The sequence below is a fragment of the Triticum urartu genome, chromosome 5, assembly GCF_003073215.2.
Source record: "Triticum urartu cultivar G1812 chromosome 5, Tu2.1, whole genome shotgun sequence".
Classification (NCBI taxonomy): domain Eukaryota; kingdom Viridiplantae; phylum Streptophyta; class Magnoliopsida; order Poales; family Poaceae; genus Triticum; species Triticum urartu.
This window is the reverse complement of record NC_053026.1, coordinates 616,784,798-616,810,217: the sequence shown is the minus strand read 5'-3', so window position 1 is coordinate 616,810,217 and position 25,420 is coordinate 616,784,798. Positions and strand designations below refer to the sequence as shown.

Here is a 25,420-nt window from a genome sequence, read left to right as displayed (position 1 = left end):
GATCATTTGTCATGGCCGACCTTTTCGCTTCAGCCTCGGGACCTGACGGTCCGGAGTGTGTCCGAATTCCCATGCGGTTATATAGGAACCGGGGAATGCATGGAGACCAGGCGTAGGGGTCATTAGTGCGTGAACAGACAAGTGCCCGACTAGTTATGTTATATTACATGGTTAGTAAGAAACATCTTCCAGGGAGAATAGTTCCGTTAGGGGTTCCTTTCCCTGGGAGGCATGCCCTAAGGTGCATGTCCATGCTGCGAAAAGAAACGCAGGAAAAACATCTGGGGGCGTATAGATAAAAATAAAAAAAATCATCTTTAGTTCACCGACCGAATATTCCCTTAAGAACGCTAGCTTTCGGCTTCACCCAGTCTGAGGTACACGTCCGGCTGACCCGGCAGTAACAATCGCAGAGGTGCTCCCTTTACCACCTAGCCGAACAATCGGGAACGTAGGGGTAAGCACAGGAGCCAGGCAACCCAGCTTGGCCAAAACTTAAGTCATATCGATGCATATAATGGTGAATAAAAGGTACATGCGGAAGTGTGACACATGTGTTGGGCATGAAGCCCGTATGAATAAGCTTCTGTTTAAAGAAGCCCCCAGGTTTAATGAGCGCGGATAGCGCGTCACTTTATGAGCCTTTAAAGGCTATAAGAAGAGAGAGAGAGAAATGTAAGACAGAAAATATATAAAAAATGGACAGAGGAAGGAGACGAACACAGAGTCCGGCGCTAGGCATAGAATCTTCGGAGACGGGCTGCGTTCCATGGGTTGGCTCGAGTCGGTTATCCGATGCATCCCGCAGGCGGTACGCTCCACCAGTCAGGACTTGGTCAATTATGAAGGGACCTTCCCACTTGGGCTTGAGTTTGTCCTTTTTCTTGTCCGGTAGTCGTAGAACTAATTCGCCAACGTTGTAATTTTTGGCCCGTACTTCTCTGCTTTGGTATCTTCGAGCCTGCTGTTGATAGAATGCGGAACGGGCTTTTGCCACGTCACGCTCCTCCTCCAATGCGTCCAAGCTGTCCTGCCGATCGAGCTCGGCTTCTCTTTCTTCGTACATGCGCACTCGAGGTGAGTCATGAATTATGTCGCAAGGCAAAACTGCCTCTGCGCCGTACACCATAAAGAATGGTGTGTATCCGGTGGTGCGATTCGGCGTGGTCCGCAGCCCCCAGAGTACGGAGTCGAGCTCCTCTACCCAGTGCGTGTTAGATTCCTTGAGGGACCGCACTAATCTGGGTTTGATGCCGCTCATGATAAGACCATTTGCACGTTCGACCTGGCCGTTAGTTTGTGGGTGATAGACGGAAGCATAATCGAGCTTGATGCCCATGTTTTTGCACCAGAGTTTTACCTCGTCGGCCGTGAAGTTCGTGCCGTTATCAGTGATGATGCTGTGGGGGACGCCGTAACGGTGTACAACCCCGGATATAAAGTCTATCACCGGTCCGGATTCGGCCGTCTTAACAGGCTTGGCTTCTATCCATTTGGTGAACTTATCCACCATGACCAGTAAGTATTTTTGCTTGTGGGTTCCGCCTTTAAGGGGTCCAACCATGTCAAGCCCCCAGACCGCGAAGGGCCAAGTAATGGGGATAGTTTGGAGGGCGGTGGGTGGCATATGGCTTTGGTTTGCAAAGAGCTGGCAACCGGTGCATCGTTGGACTAAGTCCTGAGCGTCTGCCCGGGCCGTCGGCCAATAAAAGCCTGTACGGAAGGCCTTGCTTACAAGGGACCGAGCTGCAGCGTGATGACCGCCGAGTCCGGCATGAATTTCAGCCAGGAGGTTCCGCCCCTCCTCTTCGGAGATGCACCTTTGAAGGACTCCGGTAGTGCTTTTCTTATAAAGCTCTCCCTCGTGGACTCTGTAGGCTTTGGATCGCCGCACTATGCAGCGTGCCTCATTTTGGTCCTCGGGGAGTTCCTGCCTAGTAAGGTAGGCGAGGAATGGTTCTGTCCACGGGGCGATGACGGCCATTATTACGTGGGCTGAAGGTGTTATTTCATTGGCAGAGCCTCCGATTGTGTCAGGAATGTTCGGTGTCGGGCAGTGCGGTTGGGTCCGGGCTGTTATTGTTCGGCTCCCCTTCCCATACTACGGATGGCTTGAACAGCCTTTCCAAGAAGATGTTGGGGGGACTACATCGCGTTTTGCGCCGATGCGTGCCAGGACATCTGCCGCCTGATTATTTTCCCGGGCTATATGGTGAAATTCAAGCCCCTCGAACCGAGCTGACATTTTTAGGACGGCGTTGCGGTAAGCTGCCATTTTTGGATCCTTGGCATCGAAGTCTCCATTTATTTGGGATATTGCGAGGTTCGAGTCCCCGCGCACCTCTAGGCGTTGAATGCCCATGGATACTGCCATCCGGAGACCATGTAAAAGGGCCTCATATTCGGCTGCATTGTTGGAGTCCGTGTACATAATCTGGAGTACATATTGAACTGTGTCTCCTGTGGGGGACGTCAAAACGACGCCAGCCCCAGTCCGGCCAACATCTTGGAGCCGTCGAAATGCATGATCCAATTTGAATATGTGTCGTACTCTTTAGGGAGTTCGGCCTCCGTCCATTCTGCGACGAAGTCGGCCAAGACTTGCGACTTGATGGCTCGCCGTGGCTTATAAGTTATGTCGAATGGGAGGAGCTCAATGGCCCATTTTGCAATCCGGCCCGTTGCGTCACGGTTGTTTATAATATCGTTAAGTGGTACTTCCGAGGCTACTGTTATTGAACACTCTTGAAAGTAGTGTCGTAGCTTCCGGGATGCCATGAATACCGCGTACGCAATCTTTTGATAATGCGGGTACCGTGATTTGCAGGGAGTGAGGACAGTGGACACATAATAGACCGGCTTTTGAAGGGGGAATTTGTGTCCGTCCGCTTCTCGTTCGACGACGAGCACTGCGCTTACAACCTGATGTGTTGCTGCAATGTATAATAGCATTGGTTCGCCAATGTTTGGCGCGGCCAGGACTGGGTTTGTTGCCAGTATGGCTTTTATTTCGTCGAGTCCGGCCGTGGCTGCATCCGTCCATTTGAAGTGTTCGGTGCGCCGAAGGAGGCGGTAAAGGGGTAGGGCCTTTTCTCCCAAGCGGGAGATAAAGCGGCTTAGAGCCGCCACGCATCCGGTTAACTTTTGTATTTGTTTGAGGTCCTTTGGGATATCCAGTTGCGACAGAGCTCGGATCTTGGCTGGATTTGCTTCAATTCCTCTACCGGATACAATGAAGCCCAAGAGCTTTCCGGCTGGAACGCCGAAAACGCATTTTTCCGGGTTGAGCTTGATGTCGTATGTTCGGAGGTTATCAAATGTGAGCCTCAAGTCGTCTACTAGAGATTCAACATGTCTTGTTTTGACGACCACATCATCTACATATGCCTCCACTGTTTTGCCGATCTGGCTTGCCAGACATGTCTGAATCATGCGCTGATATGTTGCGCCGGCGTTTTTGAGCCCGAAGGGCATCGTGTTGAAGCAGAATGGGCCGTATGGTGTGATAAATGCCGTTGCGGCTTGGTCTGGTTCTGCCATCTTGATTTGATGGTAGCCGGAATATGCGTCGAGGAAACACAACGAATCGTGTCCTGCGGTAGCGTCGATAATTTGATCGATGCGGGGGAGGGGGAAGGGATCCTTTGGGCAAGCCTTGTTAAGGTCTTTAAAATCACACACACAGGCGCCAGGATTTGTCCTTCTTTGGTACCATCACCAGGTTTGCTAGCCAGTCCGGATGTTTTATATCTCTGATGAATCCGGCCTCCAATAGCTTTGCTAGCTCCTCTCCCATGGCCTGTCTCTTAGGTTCGGAAAAACGCCGAAGAGCCTGTTTGACAGGTTTGAATCCTGTTTGGATATTTAAGCTGTGCTCGGCCAGCCTGCGTGGGATTCCTGGCATGTCTGAAGGGTGCCAGGCGAAAATGTCCCAGTTCTCTCGTAGGAACTCTCGCAGTGCGGCGTCTACATCAGGGTTTAACTGTGCCCCGATGGAAGCTGTTTTATTGGGGTCCGTTGGATGGACTTGGAATTTGACTATTTCGTCCGCCGGTTTAAAGGAGGTGGACTTGGATCTTTTGTCGAGTACCACATCGTCCCTATTCACCGTAGAGCGCAGCGCAGTCAGTTCCTCAGCCGCTAGGGCTTCGGATAGTGCCTCGAGGGCCAGTGCGGCTGTCTTGTTTTCGGCGCGGAGTGCTATGTCCGGATCACTAGCGAGAGTGATGATCCCGTTAGGCCCGGGCATCTTGAGCTTCATGTACCCGTAATGGGGTATTGCTTGGAAGATTGTAAACGCTTCCCGCCCTAGCAGAGCGTGATAACCGCTGCTGAACGGAGCCACATGGAACGTGACCTCTTCGGACCTGTAATTATCCGGCGTGCCGAACACCACATCTAGTGTGATTTTTCCTGTACAGCGCGCTTCCCGACTGGGGATTATTCCTCTAAAGGTTGTGCTGCTTCGCTCAATGCGGTTCCAGTCTATTTCCATTTTTTGAAGGGTTTCCTCATAAATGAGGTTCAATCCGCTGCCGCCGTCCATGAGTACCTTGGTAAGACGAAAGCCGTCCACTATTGGACTGAGGACCAATGCGGCTGGTGCTCGGGCTGTTCGGAATTTAGGTTCATCACTGGCGTTAAAGGTAATAGCCGTGTCACTCCATGGGTTTATTGTTGCTACTTGGTAGACTTCGGCAAGGCTGCGGAGTGTCCTTTTTCGCATATTATTTGATGTGAAAGTCTCGAAGACTGTTAATACCGTATTGGTGTCTCTGGGGTGGCTTTCTGTGGCCTCCGGAATTAGGAGATTTTCGCCAATTTTGGCCACCTGCCGGAGTATCCAACATGCTCTGAGGCTGTGAGTTGGTGTGGCGTCCTCTGTACTGTGAATTTTACAGGGTCCATTGAGCCATCCTTCCAGTACGGTTCCATGCCCTGTAGAGGGTTTTTGCTTTTTAGTGCTTGACCCGGGTGTCTGGTGATGATGCACCCTTTTATTTCGGACTGGGTTTGTATTCAGGGCCGGATTGTCCCAAAATTTTGATTTCGGTTTTCCAGGCGCTTTCCATCGCACAGTACTTTCGTACAATGGACGCCAAGTCAGCGAAGTGTGTAATATCACGGCGACTTATGGCGTTGAGTATTCCCTTGTCCGTGCAATTATTGCAGAAGATTGAGATTGCGTCTTCCTCGCGGCAGTCCCTTAGCCTGTTCTTAACCAGGAGGAATCTGGCCCAGTAATGATGTACTGTTTCATCGGGCTCTTGCCTGATTTTGGATAGATCGCTTATGTTGGGGTGGGTGGGTGGGAATTAAATCCGAAGCCTCACCCCATCTGAGGCTCAGAGGCCGAGGAATTTCCGAACTCGAAAATTTGGATTCCTGGATGTTGTCCAATGAATCCAGCCCGTCGCCTGACTCTAAGTTCAGGTCTTGAGTGATATCCTCCCCTCCGCGGGTATCCGGCTTGGAGGGATCGGGAATCCGGACGTAGCGAGTCCTTAAGATAGATGAAGGGTCGCCGCACTGTCCCTCTACCACGGCAACGTGATGGGTGACTTGGGGAGAGTTAATCTCTCTCAGATCGGGTTTAGGCCCAATCTGGTCGTAATCCGTAGCGACTCCCAGGGCGGCGAAGCGATCCAAGAGCTCGTTTATGGAGGAGAGCTCCATTGGATCTAACTGCTCGGCGAGTTCCGAGCTGACATGAAGATTGTTTTCGATGGCTCGAGAGGTCATGCATCGGCGCAGAAGCCGAACAGGCGGTCATAAGAAAACCACCTAGCCGGAGGGTTTGGCCGACAGCCAAAGCTCCCTTAGCAACGGTGCCGTCTTTAAAGACGGGGCGAGGCATCCTTCCTGATGGCGACGACACAGAGGAACTCTCAATGAAAGCACCAATGTCGGTGTCAAAACCGGCGGATCTCGGGTAGGGGGTCCCGAACTGTGCGTCTAGGCCGGATGGTAACAGGAGGCAAGGGACACGAAGTTTTACCCAGGTTCGGGCCCTCTCGATGGAGGTAAAACCCTACGTCCTGCTTGATTAATATTGATGATATGGGTAGTACAAGAGTAGATCTACCACGAGATCGGAGAGGCTAAACCCTAGAAGCTAGCCTATGGTATGATTGTTGTTCTGTATGTCGTCCTACGGACTAAAACCCTCCGGTTTATATAGACACCGGAGAGGGTTAGGGTTACACAAAGTCGGTTACAATGGTAGGAGATCTGCATATCCGTATCGCCAAGCTTGCCTTCCACGCCAAGGAAAGTCCCTTCCGGACACGGGACGAAGTCTTCAATCTTGTATCTTCATAGTCCAGGAGTCCGGCTGAAGGTATAGTCCGGCCATCCGGACACCCCCTAATCCAGGACTCCCTCACCCTCAACTTACCTATTGAGCATCCAGATCTATAGAGATAGATCAAGACACTTGATATATTTTCAATGAGTACATACCTTGACAAGATTTTGAAGTAGTTCAAAATGGAACAGTCAAAGAAGGAGTTCTTGCCTGTGTTGCAAGGTGTGAAGTTGAGTAAAGACTCAAAACCCGAGCATGGCAGAAAATAGAAAGAGAATGAAAAGTCATTCCCTATGCCTCAGTCATAGGTTCTATGAAGTATGCTATGCTGTGTACTAGACCTACTGTGTAGCTCACCATAAGTTTGGCAAGAGGGTACAATAGTGATCCAGGAATGGATCACTGGACAGCAGTCAAAAATATCCTTAGTGGAATAAGAAAATGTTCCTCGGTTATGGAGGTGACAAAGAGTTCATCGTAAAGAGTTACGTCGATGCAAACTTTGACACCGATCTAGATGACTCTAAGTCTCGATCTAGATACATATTGAAAGTGGGAGCAACTAGCTAGAGTAGCTCCGTGCAGAGCATTGTAGACATAGAAATTTGTGAAATACATACGGATCTGAATGTTGCAGACCCGTAGGCTAAACTTCTCTCACAAGAAAAACATGATCACTCTTTGGGTGTTAATCACATAGCGATGTGAACTAGATTATTGACTCTAGTAAACCCTTTGGGTATTAGTCACATGGAGATGTGAACTAATCACATAAAGATGTGAACTAGATTATTGACTCTAGTGCAAGTGGGAGACTGAAGGAAGTATGCCCTAAATGCAATAATAAAGTTATTATTTATTTCCTTATATCATGATAAATGTTAATTATTCATGCTAGAATTGTATTAACCGGAAACTTAATACATGTGTGAATACATAGACAAACAGAGTGTCCCTAGTATGCCTCTACTTGACTAGCTCGTTAATCAAAGATGGTTAAGTTTCCTAGCCATGGACATGTGTTGTCATTTGATGAACGGGATCACATCATTAGAGAATGATGTGATGGACAAGACCCATCCGTTAGCTTAGCATTATGATCGTTCAGTTTTATTTCTACTGCTTTCTTCATGACTTATACATGTTCCTCTGACTATGAGATTATGCAACTCCCGAATACCGGAGGAACACTGTCGGTGTCAAAACCGGCGGATCTCGGGTAGGGGGTCCCAAACTGTGCGTCTAGGCCGGATGGTAACAGGAGGCAAGGAACATGATGTTTTACCCAGGTTCGGGCCCTCTTAATGGAGGTAAAACCCTACGTCCTGCTTGATTAATGTTGATGATATGGATAGTACAAGAGTAGATCTACCACGAGATCAAGGAGGCTAAACCCTAGAAGCTAGCCTATGGTATGATTGTTGTATGATGAAGTTAGTCCTACGGACTAAAACCCTCCGATTTATATAGACACCGGAGAGGGTTAGGGTTACACAAAGTCGGTTATAATGGTAGGAGATCTAAATATCCGCATCGCCAAGCTTGCCTTCTACGCCAAGGAAAGTCCCATCCGGACACAGGACGAAGTCTTCAATCTTGTATCTTCATAGTCCTGGAGTCCGACTGAAGGTATAATCCGGCTACCCAGACACCCCCTAATCCAGGACTCCCTCAGTAGCCCCCAAACCAGGCTTCAATGACGACGAGTCCGGCGCGCAGATTGTCTTCGGCATTGCAAGGCGGGTTCTTCTCCAAATTTCGTGTACCTGCTGAATAATGTTCGATTTTCGTAATGTAGCGCACATTGGCTTCCACGCCCAATAATGGCCGTCTTCCACGTGTCAAACGAATGCGAAAAGTCGGGGTGTTTTTACATTCACACCCCTAGATGCATAAACGAGCCGCCTATTTAATGGGATGGGGATTCAGATCCAAACCACACCTTCTCCTCCCCCAGAGTAATCATCAGAGCGCCTCCAGCAAAGGTCCATTCCAACATGGCCAGCCGTCGCAGCTCCTCCTCTCGCCCTTCCAGTCCTAAACCTGGAGACTGGGAGAGGTGCTCCATCCCGCACAGCGAGCTAGTGTCGCTTCAGGCCAAGGGATTTCTCCCCCAGGCCTATATGGTCCCGGTCCGAGCCGGACTCGCCACCTATAATGGTGGAGAGCAAGCGGAGAGCACCCCCAATCCCTCCAAAGGAGAGCGGGTGTGCCTCATCCCTTATCTAATAAGAGGACTTGGATTTCCAATTCATCCATTTCTTCGTGGGCTTCTGGAGTTCTACGGCCTCCAGCTTCACAATCTCACGCCCGCCTATATATTGCATATCGCGGGCTTCGTCGCCCTTTGCGAGCTATTCTTGGGTGTTGAGGCTCATTTCGCGCTGTGGAAGAGGTTATTCTGCTTGGTGCCCCGCTCTCAAGAGGGGTCTATATATCAAGTGGGCGGAGCCGAAGTGTGGCGTATCGCCGGGACCGGATATCTATCCGGATCCCCAAAGAAGGCGTCCAAGGACTGGCCTTCGGAATGGTTTTATATAGATAATGTCCCGCTGCCGGATCCTATCCGGGTCGGCCTCCCCGACTTCAACAGTGCTCCCTTAAAGAAACGCCTAAGCTGGCGTCCGCGGAGCTCTCAGAGAGAAGGCGACAGGGACGTCCTTCACCTGATGGGTCGGATAAGATTATTGGCTCATTCCGGACTAACCATGATTGGAGTCATGGCCGCATGCATTATGCGGGGGGTGCAGCCGCTTCAATATAGAGGCCACCCCATGTGGGATTTTAACGGCGAGCATGACGCCACCCGTTACGGTCGTAAGGGGCCAGCCTCAGCTGCCGCTCTTGTAAAGACCTTATTCTCTTTGTACAAGGGAGAAGAGGAGGAATTCCTCTGCGTCAACCCGCAGGGCGGATTTACTATGTACAACCCTCCGAGTTGGGTAAGTGGAAAATTGTGCTTACCCATCCGTTTTATATTCCCATGATTAAATATGTAGTCTAACGATTTTAACGGATATAAACAGCCGTCCCCCACATCCCGAGGATCCAGAATAGTCCCTTGATCCGGACTCCGAAGAGGATCCGGACATAACGGTGGAGCTGATTGACGGGGTGTTTCATCAGCTAAGCAAGGACAATACCTTGGTGGCCATTACGGCTGATTACCCAGGGTTAATCCCGGCCTCCCAGGTAATAGAGAGCGGAGTCTCCTCCCCTTCAGAAGGAATCCATTCTCACGCATTTCAGTTTTCCTGACAACGACCGTGTTTTGCAGCGGAGGTTTCCTAGGCGGGAGGCCGAACCTGCGGCGGCTAGCCAACGAGGGGCCGCAGGGCCCCGTGGGGTAAAAAGGAATGTAGTCCGGACTGAGACGTCGGCGCAAAGGTATAGCGCACCCTCTTTTTCCCTGGTGTTATTCCTTCAGGGCATATTAACGTTCGTGCTATCTTCAGGACGAAGAGACCTCGCCGGACTATATCCGGAGAGGTTGCCAATCGCGCCTCCACCAGCCAGGCTCCAACGCCTGGCCCGGAAGCGGAAGCGAACACAAGGCGCGCACCGGACGCTCCTCCGACAGAGGATGCGGACAGGCTGTCTGCCACCAATTCCGAGGTGGAGAGTGCCATGAACCACAGGCGTCGCCGGACAGTTCTTCGCGACGCTTGTTTCTCCCAAGAGGCATTAGATGCCTTCAATTCGGGAGATGCGTACCTCCGTGCCGCTCAAAATGGTTTAGCCAGAGCCACGGAGCAATATGTAAAAGACATACGGGTAAGAAAATTTTGGCAAATATATATATACCAGTAGCCCCCGAGACTTGAAACAGTTAGAGTAACTGATTTAAGGATCATTTGTTATGCAGGTTCTTACAGAGAAGAATACCGTACTGTCCCAGGAGCTGGAAGAGTGCAAAGCCCAACTGGAGGCCGCACTAGCCGTGGCAGGGGAGCCCAGAGAGACCCCCTCTAGTAAGATACACGTCGAAAGATTAGTATTTTGCGAAGTGCGGCGTGGGTGTAAATCTGACAAATCATACTGCAGATGGCGCCGGACTGGATCCGGAGAGGCATCAACTCTTACGCCGTCTAAAGGCCAGTGAGAGTATGCTGACAAGGGTGAGGCGGGAGAAGAATGATCTTCAGGATGCCAACACCAAGCTGGACGTTGAACTTAAAGATGTTCGTGGCCAGCTGTCGGACTCTACTAAGGAGAATCAGCGGGTTCAACGCGGCATATTTAGTAAGTGCTTAAGCGAATCTTTGAAAGAAAAGAGTTCGGCGAGGAAGTCGACTAACAGAGTAATGTCTGTAGGTATGCTAACGGGTCGTCCTGCAGAGGAAATGCCCGGTTCTACGGGTGACCTTCTTCCCGAGCTCTTGCAACTGCACGAGCGAGTGATGCGAGGTGATGCGAGGCATTGCCCAAGCCTTATGGCCTTCCCACTCCATGCCCGAGGGCCTTGGAGAGCTTTCGGAGAAGCTTAAGGGAGCTCGGTGGCACTTCTGGTTATGGAAGATATCGGCCTGCCGACAAGGCGCTAGGGAGGCCTGGGCCATGGTGAAGACGCGGTACATGAAGTCTGACCCAAACCACATGGCCGAGGTCAGACCTGTGGGGCCTGACGGGAAGGAGATCCCTGTAAGCTTAGTGTACGGCCAAGTAGAATTGGCCGCAAAGTATTCCCAGCAGGACTGTAAGTTAGACAGCCTGCTAGATGGTATTGAAGAGGAATACAATCAGTTAGAGTGACTATGTAATTTTTAATTGACATGTGTAATGCCTTCTAGCCGGATTGTAGATCGTTTGTCGTTGCCGACCTTTTCGCTTCAACCTCAGGACCTGACGGTCCGGAGTGTGTCCGAATACCCTACCGGTTATGTAAGAACCGGGGTATGCATGGAGACCAGGCGTAGGGGTCATTAGTGCTTTATCAGACAAGTGCCCAACTAGTTATGTTATATTACATGGTTAGTAAGAAACATCTTCCAGAGAGAATAGTTCCATTAGGGGTTCCTTTCTCTGGGAGGCATGCCCTAAAGTGCATGTCCGAACTGCAAACGCAGGAAAATCATCTGGGGGCATATATATAAATAAGTAAAAAAGGTCATCTTTTAGTTCACCGACCGAATATTCCCTTAAGAACGCTAGCTTTCGGCTTCACCTAGTCTGAGGTACACATCCGGCTGATCCGGTAGTAACAATCGTAGAGGTGCTCCCTTTACCACCAAGCCGAACAATCGGGAACATAGGGGTAAGCACAGGAGCCAGGCAACCCAGCTTGGCCAAAACTTAAGTCATATCGATGCATATAATGGTGAAGAAAAGGTACATGCGGAAGTTTGACACATGTGGTGGGCGTGAAGCCCGTATAAATAAGCTTCTGTTAAAGAAGCCCCCAGGTTTAATGAGCGCGAGTAGCACGTCACTTGAGGAGCCTTTAAGGGCTATAAAAGAAAAGAGGGGAAGGAGAGAAATGTAGGACAGAAAATGTAAAAAATGGATAGAGGAAGGAGACAAACACAGAGTCCGGCGCTAGGCATAGAATCTTCGCAGACGGGCTGCGTTCCATGGGTTCGGCTCGAGTCGGTTATCCGACGCATCTCGCAGGCGGTATGCTCCACCAGTCAGGACTTGGTCGATTATGAAGGGACCTTCCCACTTGGGCTTCAACTTGTCCTTTTTCTTTTCCGGCGGGCGTAGAACTAATTTGCCAACGTTGTAGTTTTTGGCCCGCACTTCTCTGCTTTGATATCTTCGAGCCTGCTGTTGATAGAATGCGGAACGGGCTTTTTCCACGTCGCGCTCCTCCTCTAAGGCGTCCAAACTTTCCTGCCGATCGATCTCGGCTTCCCGTTCTTCGTACATGCGCACTCGAGGTGAGTCATGAATTATGTCGCAGGGCAAGACTGCCTCTGCGCAGTACACCATAAAAAATGGTGTGTATCCGGTGGTGCGATTCGGCGTGGTCCGCAGCCCCCAGAGTACGGAGTCGAGCTCCTCTACCCAGTGCGTGTTAGATTCCTTGAGGGACCGCACTAATCTGGGTTTGATGCCGCTCATGATGAGACCATTTGCATGTTCGACCTGACCGTTAGTTTGTGGGTGATAGACGGAAGCATAATCGAGCTTGATGCCCATGTCTTTGCACCAGAGTTTTACCTCATCAGCCGTAAAGTTCGTGCCGTTATCGGTGATGATGCTGTGGGGGACGCCATAACGGTGTATGACCCCGGATATAAAGTCTATCACAGGTCCGGATTCGGCCGTCTTAACAGGCTTGGCTTCTATCCATTTGGTGAACTTATCCACCATGACCAGTAAGTATTTTTTCTTGTGGGTTCCGCCTTTAAGGGGTCCCACCATGTCAAGCCCCCAGACCGCGAAAGGCCAAGTGATGGGGATAGTTTGGAGGGCGGTGGGTGGCACATGGCTTTGGTTTGCAAAAAGCTGGCAACCGACGCATCGTTGGACCAAGTCCTGAGCGTCCGCCCGGGCCGTCGGCCAATAAAAGACTGTACGGAAAGCCTTGCTTACAAGGGACCGGGCTGCGGCGTGATGGCCACCGAGTCCGGCATGAATTTCAGTCAGCAGGTTCCGCCCTTCCTCTTCGGAGATGCACCTTTGAAGGACTCCGGTAGTGCTTTTCTTATAAAGTTCTCCCTCATGGACTTTATAGGCTTTAGATCACCGCACTACACAGCGTGCCTCGTTTTGTTCCTCTGGGAGTTCCTGCCTAGTAAGGTAGGCTAGGAATGGTTCTGTCCACGGGGCGATAACGGCCATTAATACGTGGGCTGAGGTTGTGATTTCATTGGCAGAGCCTCCGATTATGTCAGATTGTTCGGCGTCGGACAATGCGGGCGGGTCCGGGCTAATATTGCCATGTTCCCCTTCCCATACTACGGATGGCTTGAACAGCCTTAGGAAGATGTTGGGGGGGACCGCATCGCGTTTTGCGCCGATGCGTGCCAGGACGTCTGCCGCCTGGTTGTTTTCTCGGGCTATATGGTGAAATTCGAGCCCCTCAAACCGAGGTGACATTTTGAGGACGGCGTTGCGGTAAGCTGCCATTTTTGGATCCTTGGCATCGAAGTCTCCATTTATTTGGGATATCGCAAGGTTCGAATCCCCGCGCACCTCTAGGCGTGAATTCCCATGATACTGCCATCCGGGGACCATGTAAAAGGGCCTCATATTCGGCTGCATTGTTGGAGTCCGTGTACATAATCTGGAGTACATATTGAACTGTGTCTCCTATGGGGGACGTCAAAACGACGCCGGCCCCTAGTCCGGCCAACATTTTGGAACCGTCGAAGTGCATGATCCAGTTTGAATATGTGTCATACTCTTTAGGGAGTTCGGCCTTCGTCCATTCTGCGACGAAGTCGGCCAAAACTTGCGACTTGATAGCTCGCCGTGGCCTATAAGTTATGTCGAACGGGAGGAGCTCGATGGCCCATTTTGCAATCCTGCCCATTGCGTCACGGTTGTTTATAATATCGTTGAGTGGTACTTCCGATGCTACTGTGATTGAACACTCTTGAAAGTAGTGTCGTAGCTTCCGGGATGCCATGAATACCGCATATGCAATTTTTGATAATGTGGGTACCGTGATTTGCATGGGGTGAGGATAGTGGACAAAGAGTAAACCGGCTTTTGAAGGGGGAATTTGTGTCCGTCCGTTTCCCGCTCGACGACGAGTACTGCGCTGACAACTTGATGGGTTGCTGCAATGTACAATAGAATTGGTTCGCCGATGTTTGGCGCGGCCAGGACAGGGTTTGTTGCCAATATGGCTTTTATTTCCTCGAGTCCGTCCGTGGCGGCATCCGTCCACCCGAAGTGTTCGGTGCGCCGAAGGAGGCGGTAGAGGGGTAGCGCCTTTTCTCCCAAACGGGAGATAAAGCGGCTTAGAGCCGCCACGCATCCGGTTAATTTTTGTATTTGTTTGAGGTCCTTTGGGATATCCAATTGTGACAAAGCTCGGATCTTGGATGGATTTGTTCGATTCCTCTTCCGGATACAATGAAGCCCAAGAGCTTTCCGGCTGGAACGCCGAAAATGCATTTTTCCGGAGTTAGCTTGATGTCATATGCTCGGAGGTTGTCAAATGTATGCCTCAAGTCGTCTACTAGAGATTCGACATGTCTTGTTTTTATGACCACATTATCCATGTATGCCTGTACTGTTTTGCCGATCTGGTTTGCCAGACATGTCTGAATCATGCGCTGATATGTTGCGCCAGCGTTTTTGAGCCCGAAAGGCATTGTGTTGAAGTAGAATGGGCCGTATGGGGTGATGAATGCCGTTGCGGCTTGGTCTGACTCGGCCATCTTGATTTGATGGTAACCGGAGTATGCGTCGAGGAAGCACAACGAATCATGTCCTGCAGTGGCGTCGATAATTTGCTCGATGCGGGGGAGGGGGAAGGGATCCTTTGGGCAAGCCTTGTTAAGGTCTTTGAAGTCAACGCACAGGCGCCAGGATTTGTCCTTCTTTGGTACCATCACCAAGTTTGCTAGCCAGTCCGGATGTTTTATGTCTCTGATGAATACGGCCTCCAATAGTTTGGCTAGCTCCTCTCCCATTGCCTGTCTCTTGGGCTCAGAGAAACGCCGAAGGGCTTGTTTGATAGGTTTGAATCCTTTTAGGATATTTAAGCTGTGTTCGGCCAGCCTGCGTGGGATTCCTGGCATGTCTGAAGGGTGCCAGGAAAAAATATCCCAGTTCTCCCGTAGGAATTCTCGCAGTGCGGCGTCTACATCGGGGTTTAATCGTGCCCCGATGGAAGCTGTTTTATTGGGGTCCGTTGGATGGACCTGGAATTTGACTATTTCATCCGCTGGTTTAAAGGAGGTGGAGCGCAGCGTAGTCAGTTCCTCAGCCGCTAGGGCTTCGGACAGTGCCTCAAGGGCCAATGCGGCTGTCTTGTTTTCGGCGCGGAGTGCTATGTCCGGATCACTAGCGAGAGTGATGATTCCGTTCGGCCCGGGCATCTTGAGCTTCATGTACCCATAATGGGGTATTGCTTGGAAGATTGTAAACGCTTCCCGCCCTAGCAGAGCGTGGTGTCCGCTACTGAACCGGGCCACTTGGAATGTGACCTCTTCGGGCCTATAATTATCCGGCGTGCCGAACACCACATCTAGTGTGATTTTTCCTGTACAGCGCGCTTCCCGACTGGGGATTATTCCTCTAATGGTTGTGCTGCTTCGCTCAATGCGGTTCCAGTCTATTTCCATTTTTTGAAGGGTTTCGTCATAAATGAGGTTCCATCCGCTGCCTCCGTCCATGAGTACCTTGGTGAGGCGAAAGCCGTCCACTATAGGACCGAGTACCAATGCGGTTGGTGCTCGAGCTGTTCGGAATTTAGGTTGATCACTGGCATTAAAAGTAATAGCCGTGTCACTCCATGGGTTTATTGTTGCTACTTGATAGACTTCGGTGAGGCTGCGGAGTGTTCTTTTTCGCATATTATTTGATGCGAAAGTCTCGAAGACTGTTAATACTGTACTGGAGTCCCTGAGGTGGCTTTCTGCGGCCTCCAGAATTAGGAGATCTTCGCCCCTTTTGGCCACCTACCAGAGTATCCAACATGCTCTAAGGCTATGAGTTGGTGTGGCGTCCTTTGTACTATGAATTTTACAGGGTCCATTAAGCCATCCCTCCAGTACGGTTCCATGCCCTGTAGAGGGTTTTGGTTTTTTGGTTTTTAACCCGGGTGTCTGATGATGATGCACCCTTTTATTTCGGACGAGGTTTCTATTCAGGGCCGGATTGTCCCAAAATTTAGTTTCGGTTTTCCGGGCGCTTTCCATCGCATAGTACTTTTGTACTATGGTCACCAAGTCAGCGAAGCGTGTAAGATCACGACTACCTGTGGCGTTGAGGATTCCCTTGTCCGTGCAATTATTGCAGAAGATTGAGATTGCGTCTTCCTCGCAGCAGTCCTTTATCCTGTTCATAACCAGGAGGAACCTTGCCCAGTAATGATGTACTGTTTCTTCGGGCTTTTGCCTGATTTGGGATAGATCGCTTATGTTCGGGTGGGTGGGTGGAATTAAATCCAGAACTTCACCCAATCTAAGACTCAGAGGCCAAGGAGTTTCCGAACACTGAAGTTTGGATTCTTGGATGTTGTCCAGTGAATCTAGCCCGTTGCCTGATTCTAAGTTCAGGTCTTGAGGTACATCCTCCCCTCCGCAGGTATCCGTCTTGGAGGGATCGAGAATCCGGACATAGCTAGTCCTTAAGATAGATGAAGAGTCGCCGCACTGTGCCTCTACCACGGCAACGTGATGGGTGACTTGGGGAGAATTAATTTCTCTTAGATTGGGTTTAAGCCCAACCTGGTCATAATCCGTAGTGACCCCCAAGGCGGCGATGCGATCCAAGAGCTCATTTACAGAAGAGAGCTCCATTGGATCTAACTGCTCGATGAGTTCCGAGCTGAAGTGAAGATTTCTTTTGATGACCCGAGAGGTCACCGTCGGCGCAACGGCCGAACAGGCGGTCATGAGAAAACCACCTAGCCGGAGAGTTTGGCCGACAGCCAAGGCTCCCTTAGTAACGGCACCATCTTTAAAGACGGGAAGAGGCATCCTTCCTGATTGCGACGGCACAGAGGAACTCTCAATGAAAGAACCAATGTCGGTGTCAAAACTGGCGGATCTCGGGTAGGGGGTCCCGAACTGTGCGTCTAGGCCGGATGGTAACAGGAGGCAAGGAACACGATGTTTTACCCAGGTTCGGGCCCTCTTGATGGAGGTAAAACCCTACGTCTTGCTTGATTAATATTGATGATATGGATAGTACAAGAGTAGATCTACCACGAGATCAAGGAGGCTAAACCCTAGAAGCTAGTCTATGGTATGATTGTTGTATGATGAAGTTGGTCCTACAGACTAAAACCCTCCGGTTTATATAGACACCGGAGAGGGTTAGGGTTACACAAAGTCGGTTATAATGGTAGGAGATCTAAATATCCGCATCGCCAAGCTTGCCTTCCACGCCAAGGAAAGTCCCATCCGGACACGGGACGAAGTCTTCAATCTTGTATCTTCATAGTCCTGGAGTCCGGCTGAAGGTATAATCCGGCTACCCAGACACCCCCTAATCCAGGACTCCCTCACTGTCCATCTCCTTTGAGTCTACCGAATCCTCTGTCGAGGATTGCGGGGACCGTCACGGGCCGGACTGTAATCGTATAGTTTAAACATATTAATATTATAAACTGGAAAGGCCGGGTATTGGGAGTTGCATAGGGTTTTGGTACTTACGAGGCAGCCCGAGGCTTCATCCTGGGCATTCCCTCCGGACTGCTTTCGACATCCCATGCGGAGTTATCTGCAAGGGAGCCCTTCCCCCTCTTGGGCGCTTTTGCCTCCAGATTTGTGGAGGCCTCTCTTTTATTCTTTCCCCCCTCCAGGGGGAAGCCGCTTTCTTCTTCCTCCTCGCCGTCGTCTTCGGCGATCGAAGAACCAGTCTCGTCTTCGGACGACATGTCCGAAGCACCCTTTCGGCGAAGGCCGCTCCTGCTCCCTTTGGTCGTCTTCTTGGCCTTCTTCTCCGGCACATCATAAGGCGTCGGATATAGTATTTTCGTTAGGACTGGGGTTTCCTTGTCTTCGGGAAGTGGATCTAGACAATTAATCTGCTCCGCTATGTCGATCCAGGCCTGAAAATTGATAGGAAGGCTTAGACTCCTTCACAAAATATGCCAGTAAGGCTATACCTTGAATACATGAAAGAACTTACCGAATTGGTCTAGCGCTTTAAGATGAGCCCACGATCTTCGATCGTGGGTGATGGTGTCTCTCCGGCCTTGAAGAACACTTCCAGATATCTTCGTGTGTTGTGCTGAAGAGCTCTCGTAGCGTCTGATGCTTGGCCAGATTGAACTCCCAACAAAAGCAAGTCCAGTGTTGGCATGGAAGGATCCGGCGAATGAGCATAACCTAGATCACGTTGACGAGTTTGATCCTCTTGGTTAGCATGTTCTGAATGCATGTCTGGAGCCCAGTCAGCTCGCTCGAAGAGCCCCAGGTGGGGCCCTTCTCTTGCCAGGAGGTAAGCCGCAGTGGAGTTCCGGATCGTAATTCGGGGGCCCGCCGCCCAGTTGGTGTCGCGTAGCTCAGTGATGTAGATGTTGGGGAACGTTGCAGAAAACAAAAAATTTCCTACTCGTTTTCACCAAGATCCATCTAGGAGTTCATCTAGCAACGAGTCATCAGATGCATCTACATACCTTTGTAGATCGCGTGCGGAAGCGTTCAAAGAACGGTGATGATGTAGTCGAACACGACGTGATCCAAATCACCGATGACCAAGCGCCGAACGGACGGCACCTCCGCGTTCAACACACGTACGGGACGGGAGACGTCTCCTCCTTCTTGATCCAGCAAGGGGAGGAGGAGAGGTTGATGAAGATCCAGCAGCACGACGGCGTGGTGGTGGATGCAGGGCGTCACAGTAGCAGGGCTTCGCCTATACTACGAGGGAGAGACGTAACGGGGAGAGAGGGAGGCGCCAAGGCTGAGGTATGAAGTCCTCCCCTCTCCTCAACTATATATAGGGGTGCCAAGGGGGGGGCAGGCCCTAGGAGATGGGATCTCCTAGGAGGGGCGGCGGCCAAGGGGTGGGGGGCTTGCCCCGCAAGCAAGGGGGCGCCCCCCTTAGGGTTCCCCCCCAACCCTAGGCGCATGGGCCCCTTGGGGGGGTGGCGCCCCAGCCCACTTTGGGCTGGGTCCCTTCCCACTTCAGCCCATGGGGCCCCCCGGGATAGGTGGACCCACCCGGTGGACCCCCGGGACCCTCCCGGTGGTCCCGGTACAATACCGGTGACCCCGAAACTTGTCCCGATGACCGAAACAACACTTCCTATATATAATTCTTTACCTCCGGACCATTCCGGAACTCCTCGTGACGTCCGGGATCTCATCCGGGACTCCGAACAATATTCGGGTTACTGCATATACATATCTTCACAACCCTAGCGTCACCGAACCTTAAGTGTGTAGACCCTACGGGTTCGGGAGACAAGCAGACATGACCGAGACGACTCTCCGGTCAATAACCAATAGCGGGATCTGGATACCCATGTTGGCTCCCACATGCTCCATGATGATCTCATTGGATGAACCACGATGTCGAGGATTCAATCAACCCCGTATACAATTCCCTTTGTCAATCGATATGTTACTTGCCCGAGATTCGATCGTCGGTATCCCAATACCTCGTTCAATCTCGTTACCGGCAAGTCACTTTACTCGTACCGTAATGCATGATCCCATGACCAGACACTTGGTCACTTTGAGCTCATTATGATGATGCATTACCGAGTGGGCCCAGTGATACCTCTCCGTCATACGGAGTGACAAATCCCAGTCTTGATCCATGTCAACCCAACAGACACTTTCGGAGATACCCGTAGTCTACCTTTATAGTCACCCAGTTACGTTGTGACGTTTGGTATACCCAAAGCACTCCTACGGTATCCGGGAGTTACACGATCTCATGGTCTAAGGAAAAGATACTTGACATTGGAAAAACTCTAGCAAACGAACTATACGATCTTGTGCTATGTTTAGGATTGGGTCTTGTCCATCACATCATTCTCCTAATGATGTGATCTCGTTATCAATGACATCCAATGTCCATAGTCAGGAAACCATGACTATCTGTTGATCAACGAGCTAGTCAACTAGAGGCTTACTAGGGACATGTTGGTGTCTGTTATTCACACATGTATTACGATTTCCGGATAACACAATTATAGCATGAATAAAGACAATTATCATGAATAAGGAAATATAATAATAATGCTTTTATTATTGCCTCTAGGGCATATTTCCAACAGTAGAACCACCCCGACTTCCACCCCTTTACCGTCTCCATGAAGGAAACTTCGGGCCATATCACGTTGGGCATCTTGCCCACCATGGCGCCTCCGCACTCTGCTTGTTGGCCTCTCACTACCTTCGGCTTTACATTGAACGTCTTCAGCCATAGGCCGAAGTGAGGCGGGATACGGAGGAAAGCCTCGCAAATGATTATAAATGCTGAGATGTTGAGGACAAAATTGGGGGTTAGATCATGGAAGTCTAGCCCGTAGTAAAACATAAGTCCGTGGACAAATGGGTGGAGTGGGAATCCCAGCCCACGAACGAAGTATGCGAGAAATAGGACCCTCTCATGGGGCTCTGGGGTAGGGACGATCTGTCCTTCGGCTGGGAGATGGTGAACAATCTCCTTGGCCAGGTATCCGGCCTCTTGAAGCTCCTTGATGTCTTTCTTCTTGACAGAAGAAGCCATCCACTTGCCACCAGCTCCTGATCCGGACATGGTTGGAGTGTTTTCTCTGGTGAGGGAAGCTAGAACTTGGGCGCTGGAGCTCAAGAGTGGAAACGCGGGAAGAAGGCGTGGGGGAAGAAGGAGGAATATTATCTCCTTGTAAGGGCAGTGAATATTTAACGCCACCCCACTCGCCTCAAAATTCGCCTGCTCCCGAGGGCTGTGTAAACGACACGGTTGGGTTACCCACGCCCGTATTGATGAGAATCCCGTAATAAGGGGACACGATCTCTGCTTCAACAAGACGTGCCAATGACAACCGCGTCTCGAAACATGGAGCGGCAGGCAAAAATGGTTCAAAATTATGACCGGATGGACGTGATGTCATGTTGTAAAAGTTGTCAGCAGATTGAACTCGTGTATTATTATATTCTCTCTACGGTTGTGTGTGGTGTGTGTTACAGGTCCGGACACGATCAATTCGTCCGAAGACTATTTTGGAGTTCGGAAGGAGGAATCCGCCTTGCAATGCCGAAGACAGCACTACGTGCCGGAGACCTTGTCATTGAAGCCAGGTTCAGGGGCTACTGAGGGAGTCCTGGACTAAGGGGTGATCGGGAATCCGGCCTGTTAGCCATGGGCTGGACTGATGGGCTATGAAGATACGAAGACTGAAGACTGCACCCGTGTCCGGATAGGACTCTCCTTGGCATGGAAGGCAAGCTTGGCGACCGTATATGTAGATTCCTTTCTCTGTAATCGACCTTATGTAACCCTACATCCTCCCGGTGTCTATATAAACTGGAGGACTTAGTCTGGATAGGGGACTCATTATCATAGCCATACAAGCTAGACCTCTAGGGTTTAGCCATTACGATCTCGAGGTAGATCAACTCTTGTAATAATCATATTCATCAATATCAATCAAGCAGGATGTGGGGTATTACCTCCATAGAGAGGGTCCGAACCTAGGTAAACACCGTGTCCCTTGTCTCCTGTTACCATCGACCTTAGACGCACAGTTCGGGACCCCCTACCCGAGATCCGCTGGTTTTGACACCGACAGGGGGGCCGCCCCTCCCCCTAGTCTAATTCGGACTAGGACTTGGGGGGCGCATGGCCTCCCCTCTCTCTTTCCCCTAAAGCCCAATAAGGCGCATATACTCCCCGGCGAATTCCCGTAACTCTCTAGTACTCCGATAAATACCCGAACCACTCAGAACCTTTCCGATGTCCGAATATAGCCTTCCAATATATTGATATTTATGTCTCGAACATTTCGAGACTCCTTGTCATGTCCCTGATCTCATCCGAGACTCCAAACAAACCCCGATCATCAAATCACATAACTCATAATACAAATCATCATAGAACATTAAGCGTGCGGACCCTACGGGTTCTAGAACTATGTAGACATGACCGAGACTCATCTCCGGTCAATAACCAATAGGGGAACCTGGATGCTCATATTGGCTCCTACATATTCTACGAAGATCTTTATCGGTCAAACCACATAACGGTATACATTGTTCCCTTTGTCATCGGTATGTTACTTGCCCGAGATTCGATTGTAGGTATCTCAATACCTAGTTCAATCTCATAACTGAAAAGTCTCTTTACTCGTTTCGTAATGCATCATTCCACAACTAACTCATTAGTCACATTGCTTGCAAGGCTTATAGTGATGTGCATTACCGAGGGGGCCCAGAGATACCTCTCCGATAGATGGAGTGACAAATCCTAATCTCGATCTATGCCAACTTAACAAACACCATTGGAGACACCTGTAGATCATCTCTATAATTACCCAGTTACGTTGTGACGTTTGATAGCACACAAGGTGTTCCTCCGGTATTCGAGAGTTGCATAATCTCATAGTCAGAGGAACATGCATAAGTCATGAAGAAAGCAGTAGCAACAAAACTGAACGATCATAATGCTAAGCTAACGGATGGGTCTTGTCCATCACATCATTCTATAATGATGTGATCCCGTTCATCAAATGAGAACACATGTCCATGGCTAGGAAACTTAACCATCTTTGATTAACGAGCTAGTCAAGTAGAGGCATACTAGTGACACTCTGTTTGTCTATGTATTCACACATGTATTAAGTTTCCGGTTAATACAATTCTAGCATGAATAATAAACATTTATCATGATATAAGGAAATAAATAATAACTTTATTATTTCCTCTAGGGCATATTTCCTTCATGTCGCGTACTGGAGGAATGAAGCTTTTGTGACTATCCTTCGCCAAGTACTATTTATGCATAGCATGATCAACAACTTTTTGAATCCATGGTGCATAGACTTTGATGGTTTTCATATGATGAGCAGTGTCCTTTAAGATACGCAAAAACATGTCCTCAAGATCAAAGACATACTGCTCGAAGATTGCATATATGGCATTTCGAAGAACATCATATTTGACATTATCTATATTCATCCCGACGAGAGGGCGAATGGTGTAGGTGAGTAAATGATATAGAGTCTGATTCTCGAAAGTCAAATCTCGGGCACGGGAGGACCATTGTAGTATTTAATATTTTCTTTGTCCATGGTGCATCGAAAGATTTCATCTGAAATAACATCAATGTTCTGCACTCTAATTTCATTTTTGCCATGCTCGAACTGAGGGAAATGAATGTCTGAGACAAAATTTGTAGACGAGCATTTGATTCTTTTTCCTTCGGTCATCCACTCCATGATCCATTTAGAACTGTCAGACTCATCGCCAGAGATGTACAATGTTTCATATAATTGAAGGATGATTTCTCGCTTCCATGAAAGCTCGAATGCAAAGACATTCATGAGGCAAAAATCTTCTAGATCTTGTAGTATCTGATCAATGTAGCCAACACTCTTCATAGCAGAGAAGTCCGGGAACTCATGAGGAAATATCTTTCAGCTTTCATAAAGAATCCGAGAATAATAGATTGCTTCTTCTTTTGTCTAGAAAGGAGGCGATTCAGAGGTGTGTGGCCCTTTATACTAACTCTCTTGAAAGAATTGGGGGTGTGTATTCTGATTGAAAAGTGGTCCTTTGGCACCAGCACCAGTCGAGAACAAATGCAGTTGTTCATGAGGATATGGATATTTAAGTTCATCTTTGACTAAAAATACTTCATCTCCATATACTACGGAGTCTGTATAATGAGCATAAATTGATCTATTTGCAGTCGGAACATCATCTGAAATTCTTCGTCTTCTGTCAAATGACAATTGTAGTTGAGATGGAGTAGATGGCACAACGGTTGGGGCTGCAGAAACAGGGGGTAATGGAGCAGAATCCTTTTCAGTATACACTAGAGGCGGTTGGGATTTATCTTCGGGAATCTGGCGTTGCGGTTCAGTTGGAGTAGCCAAAACAGTCGGTTCTTCATGAGCAGTTGAAGCTTGGGGCTCGGACTGAGGGATTTCACCTTCTTCTGAGACCTATGGCTAAGAAGGGATATCATCATGAACAGGGGAGGCCACATGCACTAGTTCAGTTGGCCTTGGCGTGGGAATTGCTTGCTCAGGGAAATTTTCTTCCACAGGCTGAGCTTCTGAATGATCGGGAGACTTTTCAGTCATAGGAGGAGGAGCATTTTTGTCACAGTTTTATTTTTCTTCTTCTGTGTCTGCCGAGAAGTTTGATCAATGTGTCCCTTGACAGGATCATTTTAGCCAGTAACTTGATCTTGATGCACAATGCAAATCTTGCGAACAATATTATCCAGATCTGAGTGAAAACCCAATATTCTGTTGCGAAGGATAGTCAAAGCCCGATTGACATCCATGTATGATTCTTCAAGTTGCTTAATGACAAACTTGGAAGATGTTGCTTTCATTCTACTGTCAAGATCATTAAGTTCAGTAGTGAGGTTGTTAATTTCAACAGAATCTTCTTTCATATCTCGAACAACATCAGATGCTTGTGAAATGACTTCAGATGGAACTGGCAAAGATGCCACTTCACAATCGAATGGGTTTTTCACGAACTTGTCAAGCTTCTCCATGATGAATACATGATTGTAATAATGTGGAGCATTAGATTGGACATATGTCTGTGCAACAGGAGCAATTTGCACTGGAACTTGCTCGGATGGAGGCATTGAAGCTAATGGTTGAGTTCAAGTGGGAGAAAACTTGGCAATCTTTTCTTTCGGTGCAGCATCTTGAGGTGTGGTTTGCTCGGTGATAGGAGCCTTTATTTTCTTCACTTTCGGCTTTGGAATTTGTTTGCCAGGCTTGGTAGTGCCAACTAGAGCATCAATTACCAAATCCTTCAAGTTTATTGCCTCGGGATTGGGGGTTATATTCATAGAACCCTTCATGGTGACAGTTGTAGGTGGAGTCTTTCTTTTCAGAATGATCTTCTTCGGTGGTGCTATTGGAACTGTAAGAGCTCGAAGATCAGGTAGCACAATAGACGTGGTGATGCTCACTTGCTCGGAAAGAGAAGCTTCAATTTCCTCTCTTGCTGGTGGTGGATCATCTTAGTCGGAAGAATTGCTTTCTACAATTCTATTAGTTGATTCAGTCGGCCTCTTCTTCGGTGCACTCTTTTTCTTCAATGCAGTAGAGCTGGGATCATGTTTGCGCTTGGAGCGACCTTCTGATTTTCCTTCAGCCTTTTTCTTTTCTACATCAGATTTGAGAAGGCGAAATTTTTCATCTTCTCAAGCTCATTCTTTTTCTACCTTCTTGGCTCTCTTTTCAGCATTCTTCTGGCGCTTAGCCAGCTCATCGGGATATGATTCAGGAGTCTGAAGGGATGACTTATCAACACTCTTGGTCGCGGCGGCGGCCTTTCCTGGGATCACTTGCTC

The 25,420-nt window shown here is 49.3% G+C and overlaps 1 protein-coding gene across 1 annotated transcript in view; it reads right to left on the bottom strand.

Moving 5' to 3' along the window:
- LOC125507549 overlaps positions 1–24,703 on the bottom strand; it is a 115,076-nt gene extending 90,373 nt beyond the window's left edge. The window contains exon 1 of the mRNA XM_048672094.1: positions 24,420–24,703. Coding sequence (XP_048528051.1) covers positions 24,420–24,703 — 284 coding nt within the window. The remainder of the gene's footprint in view (positions 1–24,419) is intronic.
- Positions 24,704–25,420: the final 717 nt, after the last annotated feature.